The sequence below is a fragment of the Falco rusticolus genome, chromosome 5 (genome assembly GCF_015220075.1).
Source record: "Falco rusticolus isolate bFalRus1 chromosome 5, bFalRus1.pri, whole genome shotgun sequence".
NCBI classification, from domain to species: domain Eukaryota; kingdom Metazoa; phylum Chordata; class Aves; order Falconiformes; family Falconidae; genus Falco; species Falco rusticolus.
In genome coordinates this window covers 60,884,095-60,904,145 of record NC_051191.1, presented here as the reverse complement: position 1 = coordinate 60,904,145, position 20,051 = coordinate 60,884,095, and the positions used below count along the sequence as shown (strand labels likewise).

At 43.0% G+C, this 20,051-nt stretch overlaps 1 protein-coding gene and 1 long non-coding RNA gene across 2 annotated transcripts in view; both read right to left on the bottom strand.

Moving 5' to 3' along the window:
• The window catches only part of APPL2 (adaptor protein, phosphotyrosine interacting with PH domain and leucine zipper 2), a 40,232-nt gene extending 35,909 nt beyond the window's left edge, over positions 1–4,323 (bottom strand). Inside the window, exon 1 of the mRNA XM_037390637.1 lies at positions 4,176–4,323. Within this exon, the coding sequence (XP_037246534.1) occupies positions 4,176–4,229 (54 nt within the window). The 5' untranslated portion in view covers positions 4,230–4,323. The remainder of the gene's footprint in view (positions 1–4,175) is intronic.
• Positions 4,324–7,000: 2,677 nt separating this feature from the next.
• On the bottom strand, positions 7,001–11,710 carry LOC119149408. Its single transcript, XR_005104681.1, has 2 exons — positions 11,313–11,710; positions 7,001–7,339 (listed from the first exon to the last, which is right to left on the bottom strand). It is a non-coding gene; the product is annotated as an uncharacterized LOC119149408 (long non-coding RNA).
• Positions 11,711–20,051: the final 8,341 nt, after the last annotated feature.

The following is a 20,051-nucleotide window of genomic DNA, read 5'->3' as shown; positions in this document are numbered from 1 at the left end:
AGGACACAAAGATATCTCGGAATAATGCCGAGCTCCAGAATTTGCTAGATCATTGCAATAATGAAAGTGGGACGGCTGTCCCTTTAACAAAGTCATGATCCATCCTTAGTCCTAACTTTGGTAAATCCAATCTATTTGATGCTAACTGGCAATGTCTTTCCATCTGTACAGCTAACATATGACATTAATTAGTTTCATCTGCTTATGTGAGGGGCATGCATAAACTCCAGTACTTTCATAATCACCTCAGTCCTGTAACAGAGCAAAAGCTTTATCTATCCTCCTATTATGGGAATTTCCTATGTACCTGAAGTATCCAGACCTGAATCCAGGAAATTTATTTCCCCAAGATTTAAGATCGTTTTAAGAATGCTCTGCTGTTTTAACAGAAGGCACATGTACTTCCCCAAGGCATTTATTCTTCTCTGCAAAACCCTCTACCCAGACTTTATATTTGTCCTGAAAAATTCAAAATCAGCATCCTTCATGTACCCTGGTCTACGATCAACTATCACTTCATCTCTGCCGAGATGTATCTAAGCCAGAAATTAGTGTTGCTCAGCAGTTAAAGTACGTAACTCGGGAGTCAGTCCTTGGGTTCTGTTCTATATGCTGCACGGGAATACTCCTATACTCTGAGTAACTCGAAAGCTCTCAAAACTTCAGTCTACTAACATGCTAAGCTGCTACAACACTTCCTACCTAAGAGTCACTACCAGTCATTGCATTTGGGAAACTTGTTTGAGATCTTAGCATGTAAGGAGATACATAATAGTGTACTGTTTTCAAATAAAGAGTACATAAAAACTAAAGAATGGAGAGAAGGCCAATTCAATGAAATGGATACCAAGAACCCAAACTCATAAAAAACCTTTGTGCAGAACTTCCCTACAAGGACAGTGGCAGGATTTTGAGTTTTCCACACTAAGATAATTCAGTAATTGAGAACATACTGCTTTTCAAAATTATCTGGGTTTAAATGTTTTATCTTAAACGATGCATTAAACCAAGCAAAACTAATGTCAACAAACTATCTTTTATCTAGACAGTGCTCATCTTCCTTGTTTTGTGTTACAACAGCACATGAAAAGTACTGGGTATGAAGACAGTTAGTAAAAAAAAAAAATCTAGGGAAGGCATAAACAATAAAACTTCACACAATGTTTTATCAAGACAAATCTCAAGCCAAGACGAAGAAGTTATAAAGAAATTGCCTGAAGTAGGCTCCAGATCAAACACTTCTGCATGCTGGAAAAGTTTTCCAAACACAGGAATATCAGCTACATTCTTAAATCTTACTAAATTTTTGCAGGTTCAGTTTTTCAGATGTCTAAATATGGGTTGAGGTAGACCAGCTCTGGGAAATAATTTCTGAAAGTCTTGGCCTCAATTATTAGCACATTGTTCAAAAATAATAAAAACAATAAATGATTCAAACCATTTGGAAGTTATTCTTGGAAACTTTTACCTTTAAGAACACCATTTTGAATCACTGCAACAAAATACCAGCATGTGTATATTTTCATTGTTGCTGTTTTGACAAATTCTGGAACAGCAGCTAATGCTGCTGAAATAAACCAGTGGTCCAAATATTAAGCTAACATTCAGGAGGCCTCATTAATAGCACCATTATCTTGGCTTCTGGAAACAGGAAAAAATTCTCTACTTACTTGAAAGTATTTCCCTTGTTTTAGCATGACTGCTTACGTAAATTTCTCTATTTTGTGGCCAAACACCTCAAAATTAAGACACTTCTTAAGGCCTTTTTCAGCCAGCGCTTGGAGACAAGTCAAGACAAAAGAACTATATTGTTGCAGAGAGAGAAATCAAGTTTCAGAAAACTGATGAAGAAATAACTGGCCTAATTCTGTCTTGCACGTAATTCACATACTTCACACAGTTTACGCGAAGTGAGGTTATATCCTCATTTTACCATCCCTTTCATTACTGTAAGTGAATGCACAGGGCAGAGGAGAAGTAGGTCACTACACAGAAGTAAATGATCCCATAAGCTGCTACACTGTAAGTTCTGTGGGACAGAGACTGCCTTTTTGCTTTGATTTTGTAGCACTTAGCTCACAGGGGTACCCTGTTGCTAAACAGACAGAAAAAAACACATCCCTGTTTCATTGCATGAGAAAATAGATGTTAGCAACACTGGGCCATTACAAAAATTAAACAACGCCCCTCCCTTCCAAAGCTCTAGGACTTGAACAAAAAGTAATGACCAAATCAAGCCAAAACATCCTGCAAATACTTGGATTTATGCACGGCTTGGTATTTCCAGTAATTGCAAAGGAGATGTTAACAGCCTTCATTTCAGGTCAGAAGAAAGATGAAGACGTCCAAATTCAATTCAGTGCATTGTTCAACTGCTTTCAGTCAGTGTTACATTTTTAATCATTGAAGGAAGTGTTGACTGAAGAGGTAAATGAGTTCACTTATCCTGTGTGTCAAGTTCTTCAGCTCCAGAACGCAGTGAGGAGGTTAATACTAAAAACATATTAAATAAATCTAGTACATTTTGGCAAACTGTGGAACACGGAACAATTCAGGCTGGCAAGGAACTCTGCCGGTCACCTTGCCCCAACTCCTGCTCAAAGCAGGGCCGACTGACATTACAACAGGTTACTCAACACTTTTTTCCGTCAAGTTTTGAAAGTCTCCAAGGATGGAGATTCCACATATGCCACATAAAAGAGACTAGGAAAATCATTCTTACTAGGATGAGAGTTCATGGAACCACAGAAAAACAGGGTAAGAGGTGATCAAGATGAGCCCCAAGACTAAGTCCTGACAGGTGCATGTCCAGTCCTTCCTTCAAAATGTTTCATGACAGACTCCGTAACACCTTTTAGCAATCTGCTCCAGAGCTTACCTATAATTTCTCCTCCTGATCCATCAGCTGATGAGTTAGGGTTACAACATGGAGATAATTGGGAGCAGGATCCATGATGATCCACCCTGCCCTCTCTTCTTTCCCTCCTTCACCAATAACTTTTGTGTCTCTACACCACACTTCATCCTCAAGTGCACCTTCCCCACCCCTCCACAAAAGTACCACTCTTTCCCGTTCCTCTCTTCCACCCAAACTTTCTTCCTGCCATCCTCCTTTCCCAGCTCTCGAGGCCTCACACGTCTCTGCCCCCTGCAAACATCACAACATGGCGTGTTCTTCACTGCGGGGTCTCCACATCCGCAGGGGTCACTCCTGCAGCTGTGCCGCATCATGGCCCCCAGCAATGAGGCACAGGGAGCTACAGAGCCAGGCACAGTGCTGGAGTGAGGAGAAAATCACCCTCCCGTGCCTGCAGCTGGGAAGGGAAGGGCAGCAAGCACCTGTCCTCCTCTCTAGGACTCCTCCAGAAGGAAGTCATCTTTGGGGGGGGGGGGCACTTCACCTCATCTACCCTCAGAGGAAGCCCCTGTATCTGAACTACAGCCCCTGGGGTGCCTCACCACGAGAGGAAAGGAGCAGGCACGCGGGTGGTGACATTCCTTCAGCCCACTTTTGTCACCAGGGCCAGGTGACTCACAGCGCAGAAGTCTCCTTTCCCCTCAGGAACGTCGGTGGAAGCCAGGGCACGGAGCTATGCCTACCCATCCTTCCCCAACACACCTCGCCTCGTCGGGGCAACCCTTACAGCGACCGAGTGCACACCGAGGCAGGTCAGCATGAGGAAAACGCCAAGGAGGAGTTCCTCCGGGGGAGGTGAGGAGAAAGGGCGCTGTGCCCCGGCCTCCTCACGCCATGCACCCCGCGCTGGGGTCCAGCCCTCTTCCCGGCGGCCCCCTAGGAGCAGGCACGGCCTGTTTTTCCCGGGCAGATGCCCAGTAGGAGACGAAAGCCTTCCCCCGACGCCACACGGGTGCCGTTTACCTGTTTCACAGCACCTCGGCTCCCCGACGACTCCGACAGGCGAAGTCACCCTGACCCACTCCGGCAGCCCGCCCCGCCGCCCTGCCCTGCCGTCCCGCACACCTGCCGAGAGCCCCCCACCCGCCGCAGGACGCCGCTCCCGGCCCCCCCGGGCTGCTCGCCCTCACCGCCGCGGCCGGAGCCGGCGGGCTGCCCACCGGCACCGCCAGCCCAGGGGCGTCACGCCGGCGGGTGGCCGCGCTGTCCCTGGCGGCCGCGGCGCCGGTGCGCCCCCCGCCCCGCTTCGCGCCGCTACCTGCGGGCTGTCCTGCAGAGCCTCTTCCAGAAGGAGCTTGTCGACGGCGGGCATGTTGGCGCTGCGGCGCGGCCGGGCGCGGCGAGCTGGGTGCGCGGCGAACGCCCGCTGGCACGCCCCGGCGGCGGGGCTCGGCCACGTCCCTCCCCGCGGGCAGCGGGGCACGGCGGCTGGCTGGTTCCGCTGGCGGGGCGGGGGCGGCGGCCCGGGGCCGCTCACTCCTCCCAGTTCCCGTCCGCCGGAGGAAGCGAGTCACGGGGAGGGCCGGCGGCGGAGGGAGCGCGGCAGGCGGGGGGTGGCTTCCTGCCGCCATTAACTGCGGCCTGGCCGGCGCTGCGGCGGCCTCGCCCGTGGGGGCGGAGGGCGTCCCTTCCCCTCTCCCCAGCAGCCGGTGGCAGAGGCTGGAATGGCCTCACGCCAGGCCCGCGCTTGGCTCCGTCCCCTGGCCAAGCAGCGTGATGGGAGGGAGGGATGCAGCCTGTGGGATGCCCCCTTAGCTGAAGGAGATGGCCCAGGCTGTGAGGGTGGGTAGGTGTGATGGAAACCAAGGAAGATCGCGTTCTCCAGCCTAGGTTTGTGTGGTATGAGGACCCCTGGCTGTGGGCGAGCCCTTGGCAGCCGCCCTCGGGTGCACCCCAGTGCTGGCCGGGGGCTGCTGGCAGGGTCAGCCAGCTCGCCCGAGCCTTGGGTGGCTCAGGGAAGCACCCCTGGGCCTCAGCCATTTTCTAGGACCAGTGGAGCAGCTGGCTGAGGCGGCCCTGCATACCTCATTTGTGGCATCTGCATGCATTCTTGGTTATGGGCACTCCACAAGCCAGACTGGGACCGCAGAGTGCTCCCAGCAGGTCAGTCCCCGTAGAGCCATATCCCAACACTTGGCGGGTTAGGAGGGATGTGATTAAAGCTACTGGCCCTTCATGCACAAAGCCATGTTCTTATTACTGTCTCACTGCTGTCTAATTGCGTTTGATAACTTCAGCATTTGGACATTAATTTAGATGCTTAGTTGAACAGAGCTGGTATTTTCAGCATAAGCAGAGTCTTGCTTTGATCCATAAGGATTCCATTATGTTCAGGTTTTTGAAGGGTGGCTACTGTTTTTGGATGCCTCTGTTGAAGAGTCCAGTTACTGATGTGCAGAGCAGTTGCTCCGTGTTCAGCAGCTGTAGTTTTTGTTGCACCAGTGTGGCTTGAGACAAATCTCGCTTAAGAAATAAACGTTTCTGAAGAGTTTAAAAAGGATCCTGCCAATTAAACAGAATATGCAACAATAATGACTGTAAAACAATGTTACAGCCTTCAAAGAAATGTCACAGTCTTCAGACAGCTCATGTTGCTGCCTCCTTTTAAAAGAAGAAAGATAATTTTTTAAAAAAACAGCTTTTGTTGTGAAAGTACTTCAAACATAAGCATTGGCCTGCTTTGCCATTGCGGTAAGTGCCTGCTCTTTGCATGTAATCCCAGTGGATTTTTCCAATTCTGTCATTCTTAAACAATAGTGAAGATTTTATGTGGTAAGAAAGGTGATTGCTAATACAGATTTCTTTTTGCTGATTAAAAGACTACACAAGCAGGTGGCCGTAGGAGAATTTTGCAGATCAGCTGGATAATTGTTTGCTTTAATTATGTATGAGAAATGATCATTGGACCCTGTAATTTTGGCTAAGATATTTCTGTGCGTCTGACATTGATTGGTATTGCTTCTGAAGCTTGTGATAAGACCTTTAACCCAATGTGCCAAGCCTGCCGTGGTATAACTGCTCCACTGGTCCTGGAGCTGGACTCACTGTTCCAGGCTCTTGAGTAAGAGCAAAGTTCTCACGTTCAGTCCACTTTTCCTGCCTGAATAAAGACACTGAACCATAATAAAAATCACTAGCTAATACCAAAAATTCCAAGTATGACAGTATGTATTTACATAATGAGAAAACAAAAATAGATTTGGTTTTGTTATAGTAATGTTGTTTCAGAGAATTTTAGAACATTGGAAAGAGGTCTACAGAATATGAAGTAAGGCACTAGCTGGGCATTAGACTTAACAATCCATGACTGCTTCTGAGCCAATTTTGTCAGTCTGTGTTAAAGTCTATATTCTCTTTCTTAAGAGATTTTGTAAAAATTATTTTAAATTCACTGAGGAAGATAAGACCATGCTTTATCAGATTTTTTTGTATCTGCTCAGGGTATTTTTGAAAATTTCCCAAGTACTTCTGTTACAACTCTGCCCTTTTCTTTCCCCTTCTAGTCTTGAAATCGTTCAGCAACAGCTCTTCCCCATTGGGCTGAAGTATTTCCGTCACCAAGAAAAAACATCTGCCTGGTTTGTGTTTTCATTTCACATTGTCTTCCCTCCCAAGAGCTACAGCCTTTAAGCTCATATATTTTCCTTCTTGATGGCTTTGTTTAGTCTAAGGTTCCAGGGTGGAAGCCTGTTGTCATTCCAAACTTGAGGATAGCTATTTCCAAAACAGGTTCTACTGGTTTTATTTAATAAAACAAAAAGCACTTTGGTAACTACTGAAGAGTGATGCTTTTACTATCTGTCATTCTTTATTGCATCATTCCTTACACAGCAATAAACCTGGTGGATTGCTTATTTATAGTGATCAAAAAATTTTCATTGAACTTTCCCAGTACAGTCCAGGTGGTTTTGAATTTAAAAAAGAATCTTGCCTATTAATAATTGAAATTACCTTTTCCTTGGATTACTGATAATTGCAATTAATTTCCCAGTCATCTGGTTTTTTATTAGGTCTCAAGAATTATTCTTCAGTCTTGGTAACTCGAAGTAATGTTTCTAAAATAATTAAAATAACTCATAGTACTACCACCAAACAATTTGACAGTTTATTTGTAGAACAGGAGTAATATTATTAAAAAATTAAGTATGTGTATAGGCAGACCTTTGGGTAGGGGGTGTCTAAGCCTTTGACATGAGATGGTGCTACCTCTGCGTTGTATGTGTTTTGGTGCATGGTACCAGTGCTACAGCACTGGGTTGCCAGGCTTACCACAGCATGGTGCAAGCAGCCTGGCCAGTCCCACTCCAGGTGGCGTGGCGTGCTTCCAGGGCACTCTGTGATACCTGTGCTGCATCTGGTACCCAGGGTAGTTTCTTTAGAGCTGTCTGGGTAGCTTCACAGTGTACAGTGTTTTATCCCCATCTGGAAAAGAAGTGGCACGGCATTTATTTGGTGTGGTCCAGGAGCTGCTCGCAGCACTGGGCTAACAATACTTCAGTTCCTGTCTTCTAGATCTGGGTATTGAATGCAATGCTTTGTTACTACAAGAAGTCTTGCTAGTGAAAAACACTCTCAACTATTCTTCAAAGTCAAATTCAATGGGAACATTGTACATATGGAAAGAGAACAGGGAAACAGCAGACACCTAGCAGACTAAAATCAATCACCTGAATGTTCAAAAAAATTGTCACGGCAGTGTGAGCTGAGCTGGAGAACACTTCCAGTAAGCAGGCCAGTTAATTTTTATGTGCGTATTCTGTAACCTACAGATGACCTGATTATGTTAAGATAAATACCTCTTAGAATGTGAGAACTCAAGGTAAAACCCCTGGAATGGTCAAAATGAAATTGATACATACTACTTACAAAACTAGTAAGAATTAATAGTATCAAATAAGATCAATAAATAATTGAGCATTGAGTATGAAGTAATTTGTTATGTGAACTGTACTGTTTCTAAGAAAAGATGGTTCCTTTCAGCAAAAGCCTGAATGTAGCCCAAAAATCTCATGGTTGAGAGAACGAACAATTTTAAAGGAAAGACGAAGGAAGTTTGGACTCATCTGTAAGCTTGAGTTTTGTCTGATGCATAAATCTCTTGGCAAAGTGATGTAAAATCTTCCAGTACTACTGCAGTTTTGCAGAAATTGGTGCCTCTTTGAATGTGGGGTTTTACATATGACAGTCTTGTTCCTATTTGAGGCTGGTCAGGAATATTCCTTGGTAACCAGCCAGTCAAGTGTGGTCCTCCCCAGACTGCCTTTGCTTATGTGACAAAAGGGACCACAGCGTGAGATGGCAGCTGGGGACTCTGCCTTCTGCAGGACTGGGGGGTCTCAATGCCATGCTTCCAGGTTTGCCCAAGTGCTTTTCCACCTAACTGCCCAGCAGCAGCTGGGGGCTGGAAGCAGCAGTGGTGAACCTGGTTGGTGCTGTGCATGAGTTAATAAGCCCTGCCAGCTTTAATTGGCCTGTTTGGAAACAAGGCAGCAGTTGTGCATCTTTGGCATAATATAATTCCAAATTTGATAATCCACCCAGTATTAATGGAGAGCTGACTATAATTATTTTTTCTGGTTAGACTAGTTACAGGGTAAGTCATATTGCATTGTGTTTTCTTTCTCATATGTTCCATTGTAACTTTAAAGAACATATTGCATTATATTTCCTTTTTGGCTTCATACCTTATGCTTCACAAGAAATTTCTCATCAGTAGCGTGCTAGTCACATGTTTGCTAAGTCAGCTGAGTCTGTTTATGCATTTAACACAGTGTCTAATTTATTATTCTTCGTACTCAGTAACAAAGAAATCTTTGAACTACAGATGACTTTTAGAGGTGTAATAATTTACCCTAAGATGTGCAGCTGTCCTGCATAAATATAGAGGGTATATTAAATGATAGTAACAACAAATTGCTTCAAATGCATTCTTTACAAGTGAAAGATTTGAAAAAGACTTTAATTACTCTCATTACCAGAAGCATTCCAAAACAATTTTTAAATAGTATCTGAATAAATTACTGGTTAGATTAATAATAGGGCTTCTAATGTACAGGAGAACTTGTGGACACGTAGAGGAGTATCTTGTGATTTTGTGTATGACCCACAAGATAATGCCAGGCCGAAATAGAATTCCACTGAAATTATTAATTGCCAGTGTAACCAAGATACCGTGTTCTTTGTCTTAATGTAAAACACATGGCTTTGTTTATTTCCATTAAACACATTAGTAATATGCCAAAACAGATATGTACAGATGTACTGACTAGTGGGATGAATGGAATTAAAATCTTTTTGAAGGTGAAGGGTGTAACTGCCATCTTTAATTTCATGTAATTTAAAGACAATTAAGTTCCCTCATGTAAGCAAGTACAGCAGCAGCCTCCGTCCAGATCCAGAATAAGAGAATGGTTTCAAAAGCCAGAATCTCTGATGACAGTACCGGCTAAAGGTATTGCCACCACTTCCTCTTCCCTGTGGTACATGGCCTCCAGTGGTGTTGGCACAACTCATTTGAGAGCCTGCCTGATGAAGGCATCTGATTTAAGTTTGCATTTGCTTTGCAAGGAACAGGAGCAAGCAGACAATGGGTGGGTGGGTGGTAGGGAAAAGCACTGAAATATTTTAAGCTAATATAACCTTTTGTCCACACTTTTTGCAGTGCATGTGCAAATGCTAAGATACAGGCTCCTCTCCTTTTAGATGTGCTTTCTGTAATGAGTTGCTCCCTAACGTAGCAGAGACTTCTTCTGTTTAAATAGGAGTTTGGGGATATCTGAGGTACAGTGAAAAATGTTACTGCAAACTACAAGTGACAGGAAGAATAATACAAGTGCAAAGAAATGCACATGTAGTATGATTCTGTAGATTAAAATAAGAGCTATATAATGCCTGGCATATAATTGTTTTATGAAATGCTAGTAAGTAACCTGTTAGGTATAAAGGTTACCAAGCATCAGAATACCATGTTGCAAATGCAGGTTGAATCTGCAGGTAGGGCTGTCAGTTTAGTGTCAGAGGGAGCATTGACTCAGAGCCTTCTTTTATGGTCTTTAAAATACAACATTAATGCATATATCATAAGCAGATGCACTTAATGTTGTTACTGTGTCTAAAGCCAGCTTTTGGCCTCATTTTTTTATCGTGAGATCACCTGAGCCAACTAGGCCTGCACTCTGTGTTTTCTTCTGAACAATAAAATTGAAAAGCTCATGTCGCTTAACTCTGATCACTCCTTTTGATTCACCTTCCCTTGGCATCTTTCTGTGGCCGATTAGGCTAAAACGGCTGAATGATAAAATCATAACACTTACATATAGCAGTACAAACCCTAAGGCCTATTAGAAGTCCACAAAAGTCTGCGAGCATTATTATATCCCTTTTGGCCTTCCCGCTTGCTGTTTGGGCTCTATTTGTTCTGCGTACATAGGGTAGCACAGGGGGTCCTTTTCCATAACCGAGGCTGCTGTGTACTACAGGGGCCCCAAACGGCTTCCCTCGTTGCTTCCCCCTTGAGCAGTGCCTGCCTACGCTGCCCAAGGCAAAAGCAGAGCAGGACGTGGTGGTGCCATAGGGTGTCATTCTGTGGTTTTAGAGGAGCAGCAGAAACCCCAGAGGACGATGCAGAAAGCAATAAGGAAGCTCTAGGCAGCGCCCAAATGCACACTGATACCACAATGTGTTTGTTTCCTGACGGGGCGTGACTTCTCCAGGCAGGCTGCCAAAGCAGCATCACCAACATGTGTGCACAAGCAAGTGCTGGCATACCAGGAAAATACATTGCTGCATTGCTGTCGGGACAGAAGGTGGGATGCCCCCAGTGTAGCTCAGCAGCAACCATCTCACTGAGCTCTGTGTTCCTCCACAGTGCCCAGATGCTTCCAGCTTTGCACAATCAGACCAATTTTTCTTCCTGTGACATTCACTTAGATACAGGGGTCCTCAAACTATGGCCCGCGGGCCGGATACGGCCCCCCAGGGTCCTCAATGCACCCCCCGGTATTTACAGACACCCCCCCGCCCCCCCCGCCGGGGGTTGGGGGGGGGGAACCAAGCAGCCACAGATGACTGCCTGCCACTGCATCCGCACGCCGGCCCCCTGTTAAAAAAGTTTGAGGACCCCTGACTTGGAAGTTCTTGGGCTGTCTGGAGAAAGCCAAATACTGGAAACCCTTTCCTGTCATATGACTGACCCTACTGCTGCAAAGGCAGGGCTTGCTGAAAAGCTAGAATTACGCAGCGTGTGCACTGAGACACTCCATCCAGCGTTGCTGCTGGTGGCAGATCATCAGCCCGGCACACTGGTGACTTGCCTTTGGGGGGGGCCAGTCAGGAGTGTAAGGGGAGCAGAGCTGAATGATTATAGTAGAGATTGAAAGCCACATACTGTTATTACCTTTCACAGTGTTGTAGCTCTTAAGAGAGTCTTGTCAGATGCGCTGGTCTTACAACATGGGTACGTGTACGGCCCCTGGGAAGGCTGGCAGCAGAGCCAGGCTGCCACTGTTAGCAAAATAATTCTTCCAGTTGGCAAGCCTCTCTGTTTTCCCAGGATAAAGGCCACTGTGAGCAAGGTAGAAGCAAGATGAATTCTCTCCCTGGGCCGTGGGCAGCTGGCTTGCTGTGAACTGCCCGCCGTATGTGACTGCTCAGGTACCTCACATCAACTTCTGCAGAATTTGCCTTGCAGCGGAGAAGCTGCCCTGCCTTTTTGCTTTCCACCACGTGATTTGCCATGCAGGCAGGTCTTTTGTAACCCCTGTAACAATGCCATATGTTACCTGTGCATGTGACTACCTGGCTCCCGTCCTGCAAACACAGGAACTTGTGTTTAGCCTGTCAAATTCCTGGAGATTAATCAGACAATAAATGCTGGCCAGATGAGTAAACAATTTTCCAGTTCTTTCAAATTAATTTATGGTAACGCATTGCTTTTCTTTGTTTTTCTTTCACTATTCAAAAAGAGAACATTTAGTTCAAGGGTCACATACAGTCATTATCTTTAAATACAATGCTTATGTTTACATAAGCGCTGACAAGATCCTAGGTCAGCAAGCATCTCTGTTTGTGAAACATGAAGTGTGCAGACAACATGTACAGCAGAGTCGATAGGACCTAATACTGTACATGAGTTTTTCTTAGAGGGGACCCAAGGTTCCTAACTAGTTTTTCACCCTCTCAAATCAAACCTGAATGAAATAGCAAAAAGAAAAGAGCTCCAGGCAGAACAGCAATGCGTATCCTTGACTGGGAGAACATGAATAATAATGCAATGGAAAATATTCTCATCAGCATTTAAACTAACTTAATTACCTTGAAAGAAATCTATGACAAAAGCAAAGTCTCCAGAGTTTTTCAGCCCTTGCCTGAACAGAACTGCTTATGCATATAGTACTGTAGAGGTTTTGTTACTTTTGATTTACACTGCATCGTAGCATTGCCAAATGTTCAGTACTTTGAAAACTATATCGAGAAAGAGTGGCTTGGTTTCAAATAAGCATTCTGGTTATTGTTAGGTTTGAGTCCAGATCTATTCTCATTTACACTGTTGTACATTTGGATACTGGTGCTGCTGGCATGTGTGGTTTCACCGTGTTGCAGCCTTCTAGGGAAGGTTTGCTGCGAGGGGCTACCAGGGCTGTCAGCTCCCCATCAGCCCTCCGCCGAGCAGCATGTGCTTCTTATTTTTGGGTTTGCAGGAAAAGGACTACTCCTTATTGTGGAGGAAAGAGCAAATGCAAGTCCTCAAAACGTAAATACTCGCTAATCAGAAATCAAAGAAGTCAATCTCCACAGCAATTATTTTAAACTAAGTTCATAATTTTTATGCAATCCAATGCATTTTAAGAGCCCCAAGTCATGATTTTTGGACACATATACAGATGCAAATACTAGTAAACAAAATAGTAGTGTTACCGAAAATTGTAACCAAGAAAACTCTCCAAACCAAATGATAGTTAGAAAGCCAACATGGTTTACTGCAGTGCTGGGTGCATGGAGGATCTTCCCTCCTAACATGCACACCAAGTTACGTGAGGGTACACATTATATACAGTAGAGTACTTGCATATTCATATTACATTAAATACACATTTTTATTCATGCACAGGATTGATCACAAGTTTCTCACTTCTAATGCACATCTTTAGATAGCACTGCTGAAGTTTTTTTACCAGCATACACGTGCTCCCCAAGTGGGGGTTCGCCCTCTTTTGGGGGGAGGGGGGGCAGCTATTTGAGTTGGAGGTCACAATCTCCCATTACCACAATTACTTTTGTACTAATTTTCAAGTAGTTTTCTGTGGATTGCCACACTTTATCAGCTGGTCAGAATTTTTTCACTTCGAGACTTCTTTCTGCATAATTTATGTAATGGTGTTCTTATCATTATCTGTTCTTTGTTTCCCAAGATTGACTCCCTTGGTTGGAAGTCCTTTCATTCATTGGTTTAGAATCCTTGAGATGGTGGGTACTTGAGAGGGTGAGTCATTTAACAACTTGAGAAGGTGGGTCAGCTTGACCTAAACTTTGTGCACATTCTTGTTTAACACTAAATCAGAGTTTGGTAATTCGGGAGTTTAGGCAACACTAGTGTTTTGGGAGTAATTCCAAAATTACTGATCGAGGTTTTCAGTGTATTGCCTCCATTATGTTGTTAAACCTATGTTGCCATGTAATATAGTCTGTTTTAGCTTTGCAACTATATGGTTTGTTTCAGTGAAATCACTATGGAGGACACGTACCGACCCTGGTTGTGTAATTTTATGCCAAGAGGGAAAGAGTCGTCTAAAATTTACAATCGCTGAGGAGACTGTACAGTAGCTGCGAGACCATCGTATAGGTAACTAATGGAAGAAACTTGGACTCTCCTTGGGCTCTTCATGTAGGGGAAGTAAATTAAGGTTCACTGATGGGTCAGCTGTAACTATAGGGTTGACTATTGTTTGAGAGCCCTTAGAAGATGCTGAGATACCTGTAAGAAGCATGTGCAATGCTTAATTAACATCGTACTGCCTATTGAATGAATATGTATTATTTTTCTGAGAAAGGTAATGCATAAACTTAAGTGTGGACTATATAATTTAGTTTGAATGCAACCTACAGCATGCATGTTAGGTGGAATGATCCCTGCTGCATCCAGCATTGCCGTAAAGGGATGCCTGCTTCTTAACGCTACCTTGGTGTTAAGAAGCTTTCTTATTCCTGGTTTTGGTGACACCTGGAATGAATGTAACTAGATAAAGTGTTTAATGCAGAGATCCCCGAACTCCATCCATTTCTGTGTCTCTCTCTACCTTTTGCCTTTCCTTGTGGATCCAGAAGCTGACTCCATATTAAAAAAAGGGTGAATTGCTTAATCTTGTTAATATGAGTAAGAGGAGATTGTCAGCTTTATATAGGTGTGAAAAGGATGTCTCCTATGAGTACATCATGTAACTACACATACTGATTGCTTAATAGTTTTATTTCATGTGTACAAATACTCTGCTCTTACAAATGATTCAAATTATGTATACAAAAGCCTTCTCTAAGCACTTAAAAATTACTAGTATATAATCTGTCAAAAATCACATTCTGATTAAAATTCAGTGTTAAAAACATACTTCTGCTTTTTGTTAGTCAATGCAAAATAATATAATTGGTGTACCTGGGTGGTTTTTTTGAATAAGCTAGCACACACGGCTTCCACGTTGCTAATCATGTGAACAACTTCCATGTACTGTATGCCTAATATGACAAATGTTTCTATTGATCAAAATGAAACACATATTTAGTTAAAGAGGTGCTGGTTTGGTAGGCATAAAATTTTTCTCTTTTTTAACCTGGCTGCTATTTGCAGAATTCCATTTTTTTCAATGAAATGGCACATAAAAGTTATGAAAGTCCCACCCAATGTGAATTATATATAACCACTGTAAAAATACTGTAAAATTCTAGCCTACCTAAGTTTTCAAAAGCTAAGGTGCTAATTAAGCAGAAGTGGATAAGTATGCAGATTTGATAAAGATATTTTTCAACATGAGGATGTATCTCCTGTTTCTACAGTCGGCAGGCACACTGCATAGAAAAATGAGGCAGTGACTGTGATATTTGGCTTTATTACTAATATAAAGCAAAAGCAATTACTATGTGTGGAAAACTAATCAAAATCTATAGCAACAACAGAGAAAGAATTTACATCTGAAAAAGTGCTTGAGAATGAAAATCAAATAAAGCAGGGATACCATCTTCCCATGATACTGAGGAAATAATTCTGCCTTGTGTGCAGAAGGGTCTCTTTTGAAATAAAAGTGTAAGGGACTGTAAGACAGACTGGTACATTGTGCAGAGGACCATCTCTTGAGACACATGCCTTTTCTTGTATACAGTTCTGAGGCAAGGAGGTTTTTCTTTCAGGGATCTATACCATCTTGTCTTACACCACTACTTGAATACTAGTTTAGGCTTATCAAATGGTACAATTGTGTGTTAAGTACAAGTCAGTGGGATTAAGCATATGCCTAAAATGAAGCTTATGCTTTGTTCCAAAGGGATGCACTGCTGCACTGGTGTTTCAATGACATCTCAGTATAAATGTCCTTTCTCTAGCATTTTCCCTTTTTTTAATCTTTACATTCTTGAGATCCCTAAGGCTCTAATACAGCATATATATCAACCTTTGGGGCACAGAAAGGATTCCAAACTCTTTCTGAATATACAATGTAAGTTTTTATCCATTTGTAATTTTCAAGGGCACCTACCTTGAATTGTAGCAGCAAATGCACCAACACTAAGCCAAGTGTCACCGAAATTCGGGAATAAAACTCCTTAACACCAATGTATTATTGAGATGCAAGTATTATTTATTGCGGTGCCGGATGCGCGGGGGATCACTCTACCTACCATGCATCCCCAACTATTTCATGGGGACCAGTTTTGTTACATAGCTATACATATTTGTGACATTTCCAGGAATTATCTGCATATGAATGAGTCTGCGAGGGGGCCTTCATTAATATTATAATGTCTGTTTTAGGCTTGCATCAGTTATGCCTCCAAGTGGTCACCCCCCGACGAGGGTCTGGTAGTTATTATTGCCTCTTCACCCTGTTGTTTGCCCCATAACCCTTTAAATTCTTACACATATCCCTTACTTGACACTCCTTTATAAACCACAGAACCAAGCCTGGTTTTTCTGCTGTAGACCCTCTATGATCACTTAACACATTCCTTGACTAAGGTAAATACTTCCATGTATGGTTAGTAGCTACATACAGGAACTACAAAGCCTAAACAGTAGCTGGTTCCAAGGACATAGCTGACCTAAAACTAAAAGTTAGGGGGTTTTATGTACTGGAACAAAGGATAAGTTCGTTTCTTATACACTGGAACAAAGGTTTATGAAGCAACTACGGCACAAAGGAGTATGAAGCTACTACAGCACTGTATCACAAGCATCTTTTTCAGATGGGAGGGAAATTAAGGAAAATGTGCCCACGAATTCAGAATTTTAATAATTAAAAGTCACTGGGATTCTCTATTTGTATCTGGAAAGGGAAAATGTGAGATAGTTACCTAACTGATTCTGAAGAAATAAGACATGGAAGGTTAGAATGTGCATTAAGGTAAAGATCTCCAGGGAGGTTTTCTTGTTTTCCTCTGCCTTTCCCAGGGAGCACTCTGATGTCTCAAATGTAAGCACTTCTTGAAATCTGGTAATTCAGTCTCCTAGGCTTGAATTTGCTGCAGATGCTGGAACTGTATTTCAGTGCCACTGATATGAATACAACTGTTTAAGAAGACTGATAAAATAGACCTTCTAAATCAACTTTGAGGTTGACATAGTGATCCTTACTCAGATAGGGGTTCCATGAGCTTGGCAAATGCTTGGTTCCATGACCCAAAACTGAATCATCCTTATGGCTCTGAAAGAAAAATCTTGCAGGGAGTAGATAATAGCTGAGCTCGGGAACAGATTCTTCAAAAGCTCTGTACAGGTCTGTATGCTAAAATATAGACATTTTTAGGAACAGACATGACACTGATATAAACATACTAGTGATGAATTATGATTCTGTTCTTTGCTGTGTTGCCTTGATAAATTATGTCACATGAATGATTTAAGGCTAGCTGGTAGCTGGCCCATCAGTGGGCTGCTCAGTATGGTGACGGGCTCATGGTGAGACAAAACAGCTTAGGTCCCAGAGGAGTGTGGGACTGGTGCTGAGAAGCTCCCACAGCAAACATGGGGCTCCCAGGCAGCCAGAAAAGAAAGAGAAGGGGATGGTGTAGAAAACGGTCCACATTTTCCCATTGCTAATGAGTGTGGGGGACACACACTGCATGGATTACAATAAATTGATGGTGGGCAAAGCAGTTTGGCTGCTCCCCCCATGCAGGGTCCTTGCACTGCTTCTTGTAAGCTTGGTATTACTGGCAGAATTTAGTTTGTAGAATGGGGTGTTTGAATCGTTTTGCAGGAAGTCTCTTTCAAAGTATTTTAACTACCTATTGATACAGCTGTGAGGAAATGACAACCATCACCGCTGCTGACTAAAGATTAGGATAGGGGTTATGCCATATTGATTTTTTGATTCTTTGGTGTTTATTCTGCTATGAAGAACAGAACTCATGAATAGTGTTAAGTGAGGGACTGGTTCTTCAGTGTTTATCCTAATACAAAGAACAAACCATTAACAGCTGAAGTGAGCAGCAGCCAGGTTCAAAGCAAACAAAAGGAGGTTCTTCAGATCACATGTGGCTGAGAAGTGGAACACAGGATGCTTTGGGTGCTAGGGGCTTACCTGGGTGGGACAGGCTCATAGAAGAGAAATGTGTTAAGGTTGCTAAAGATACAGCAACTCTGTCTGTCTCCGGCAGGCTCTGCAAATGCTGGAAGACGGGAGAGTTTTGTGGGCACCCATCATATGAGTTTCCTGTGTTCTTTGAGCTGGAATCAGAGCAGGATCCTGAGCAAGGTGGATGTTTGCTTTGACCTGATACAGCATTTTTTATGTTCTTGTTAGGCACACCTTTTTTTAAAAATAGTAATCTTATCCCACTGCTTCCTGCTTTGCCTTCTCTGTTATCTCATCCATCAGCTATTTATTGTCTTTCTGACTGCCAGCAAGGATGGAAATTCATTATATGTCCAGATGGTACCTTGCACAGTTGGGGTCAGACTGATGTGATCATCAAGTGCTATCACATAATAAGCGTTACTAGGGAATACTGTAGAAACATGGGGATTGTAGGTTTTTTCTTTGTGGTGGCCTCTGGGATTTGTTGTAATTGTCATTTGGCTTCCATTCCCCAAATCAAATTTGTTAACCCTTTTTGTTAAGAATGCAGTGGGTTTTCTGAAAAGTTCACAGCAATGTAGAGGTCTTCTCTGTATATAACATTCTGAAGCATTTCCCATTGCCATGTAGTGGGCACCTTCGATGATTGTGGAATCATGGTAGTTTTTACTAATAAGGTCTTGATCTTTTTTTTAAATTATTATTCCCCTCTTTATATCAATGAAAATAACTGAGTATCTTGATGCATTGGGCTTTGTTCACTGAGATGTAAAAGCAAACAACCCCCAGTTGACCCAAGGGTGTCTTTGTTCGTGGTAGGCTGGAGCTTGGACTACTGAATTTTTCAAGCAGAATCATCCTTGCAGGTTTACTGGGAAATTGGGGTGTAACTGTCTGACCTTTGATGGCCAAGTGATCACAGCTCTCCTCTGTGCAGCACCATGGTATTTGAACAAATCTGTGAACACAACTAGCCCAGGTTGCTAGCTGCAGAACAACAGTGCTGTAGCCAGACTGTAGAACTGTCTGGGGAGAAATATAATACCTGGTAGCCTGAAAACAGGAAATTGGAATTTGACAATACTGGAACTGAGACTCTGCTGTGAACAAAGTGATTGCCTTGTTTAACTCTGACAACGATTTGTAGTGCAACTCTTCAAGTGGGAAAGTTTGGTCTGAATTAAATTCCTGTTGTAAATTTTATTAGGAAAAATTAATCTCAGTTAAGCTAGCTACTGATGGAGAATGGGCAATATCTTAAGGACACTTGTGGTTTTGGAAACATCGATATTCAAAAAGGCATTCTTCAAAAGAATATACCCAGAATATGGTAATTAGCACTGTTATTTTTTCTGTGCTTGTATGAGCTGAGATGCAAGCCTTTGGAAGCTTGCTCTGTTAGAAAAAATCATGGGTGAATAAGGTTTCTATATGGATGCTTAGATAAAAGAGAATTCAGGGAAGTATACATTCCTGTACAAATAAGGGCCGTTTCCTAATACACAGAAGTAACTATAGGATTTTAAAATCCTTCTCCATAGACCTGCATACCAGCTTGACTGACAAATTGTTGGGATTTCAAACACTCAGACTAGCAAAAATGTCCAAAAAGAGAAAATGACTGGAATTTCAAGTTTGGATAATCCCGTTAACTGACCAGTTTTCCCAGATGCAGGGAATACATCACTCCTTTCCTTTCATGTAAAGTGTTTGTTTAAAAATGAATGCTTACATAACTGTATTTTGCTACCGGTTATTTTCAGTAATAAAGTGTAATACTCAGTTTGTGTAGAAAACAGGTAAAAGTTAGGAGGGGCTGCCTCATTACAATCCCAGACATACAGAAGAGTATCTCATGTTCCCTTAAGTCCCCTGGAATGGCTAGTAGCTCGCTCCAGCTTTGGATGGGTGTGCTGGAAGTTTCTTGCTTTACTGAACTTGGTGCAGCCCTTAATCTTTGCACACAGGGTGCTCAGCTTGTGTACAACACAAGTGAGGAGTGAAAAGCATGCAGAAGGGAGTTACAACATCCTTTTGTCATCTTTAATACTACTGCAAGTTTCTGAACCAGTCTCATATCTTCTCCTTGTGGCCAGGGCAGTGAAGGCATCTCCAGGGTTTTTTTGCTTCCCAGCTGCCTCTTCTAATACGTGAGGACATGGCTTGGCTTCAGTGCTCACCACAACTGCTTCCTCCCAGGTAAAGTATATATTAAAATCATGTTCATGGGTTATTCCACAGTGTGGCAAGTCTGTGGTCAGTGTGGATTGCTGGGGTTTTTTGTTTGGTTTTGTATTAGAAAACCATATGGAAACTTAAGCAGCACGATTTTCAGCCTTGCTTTCAGAGCACCC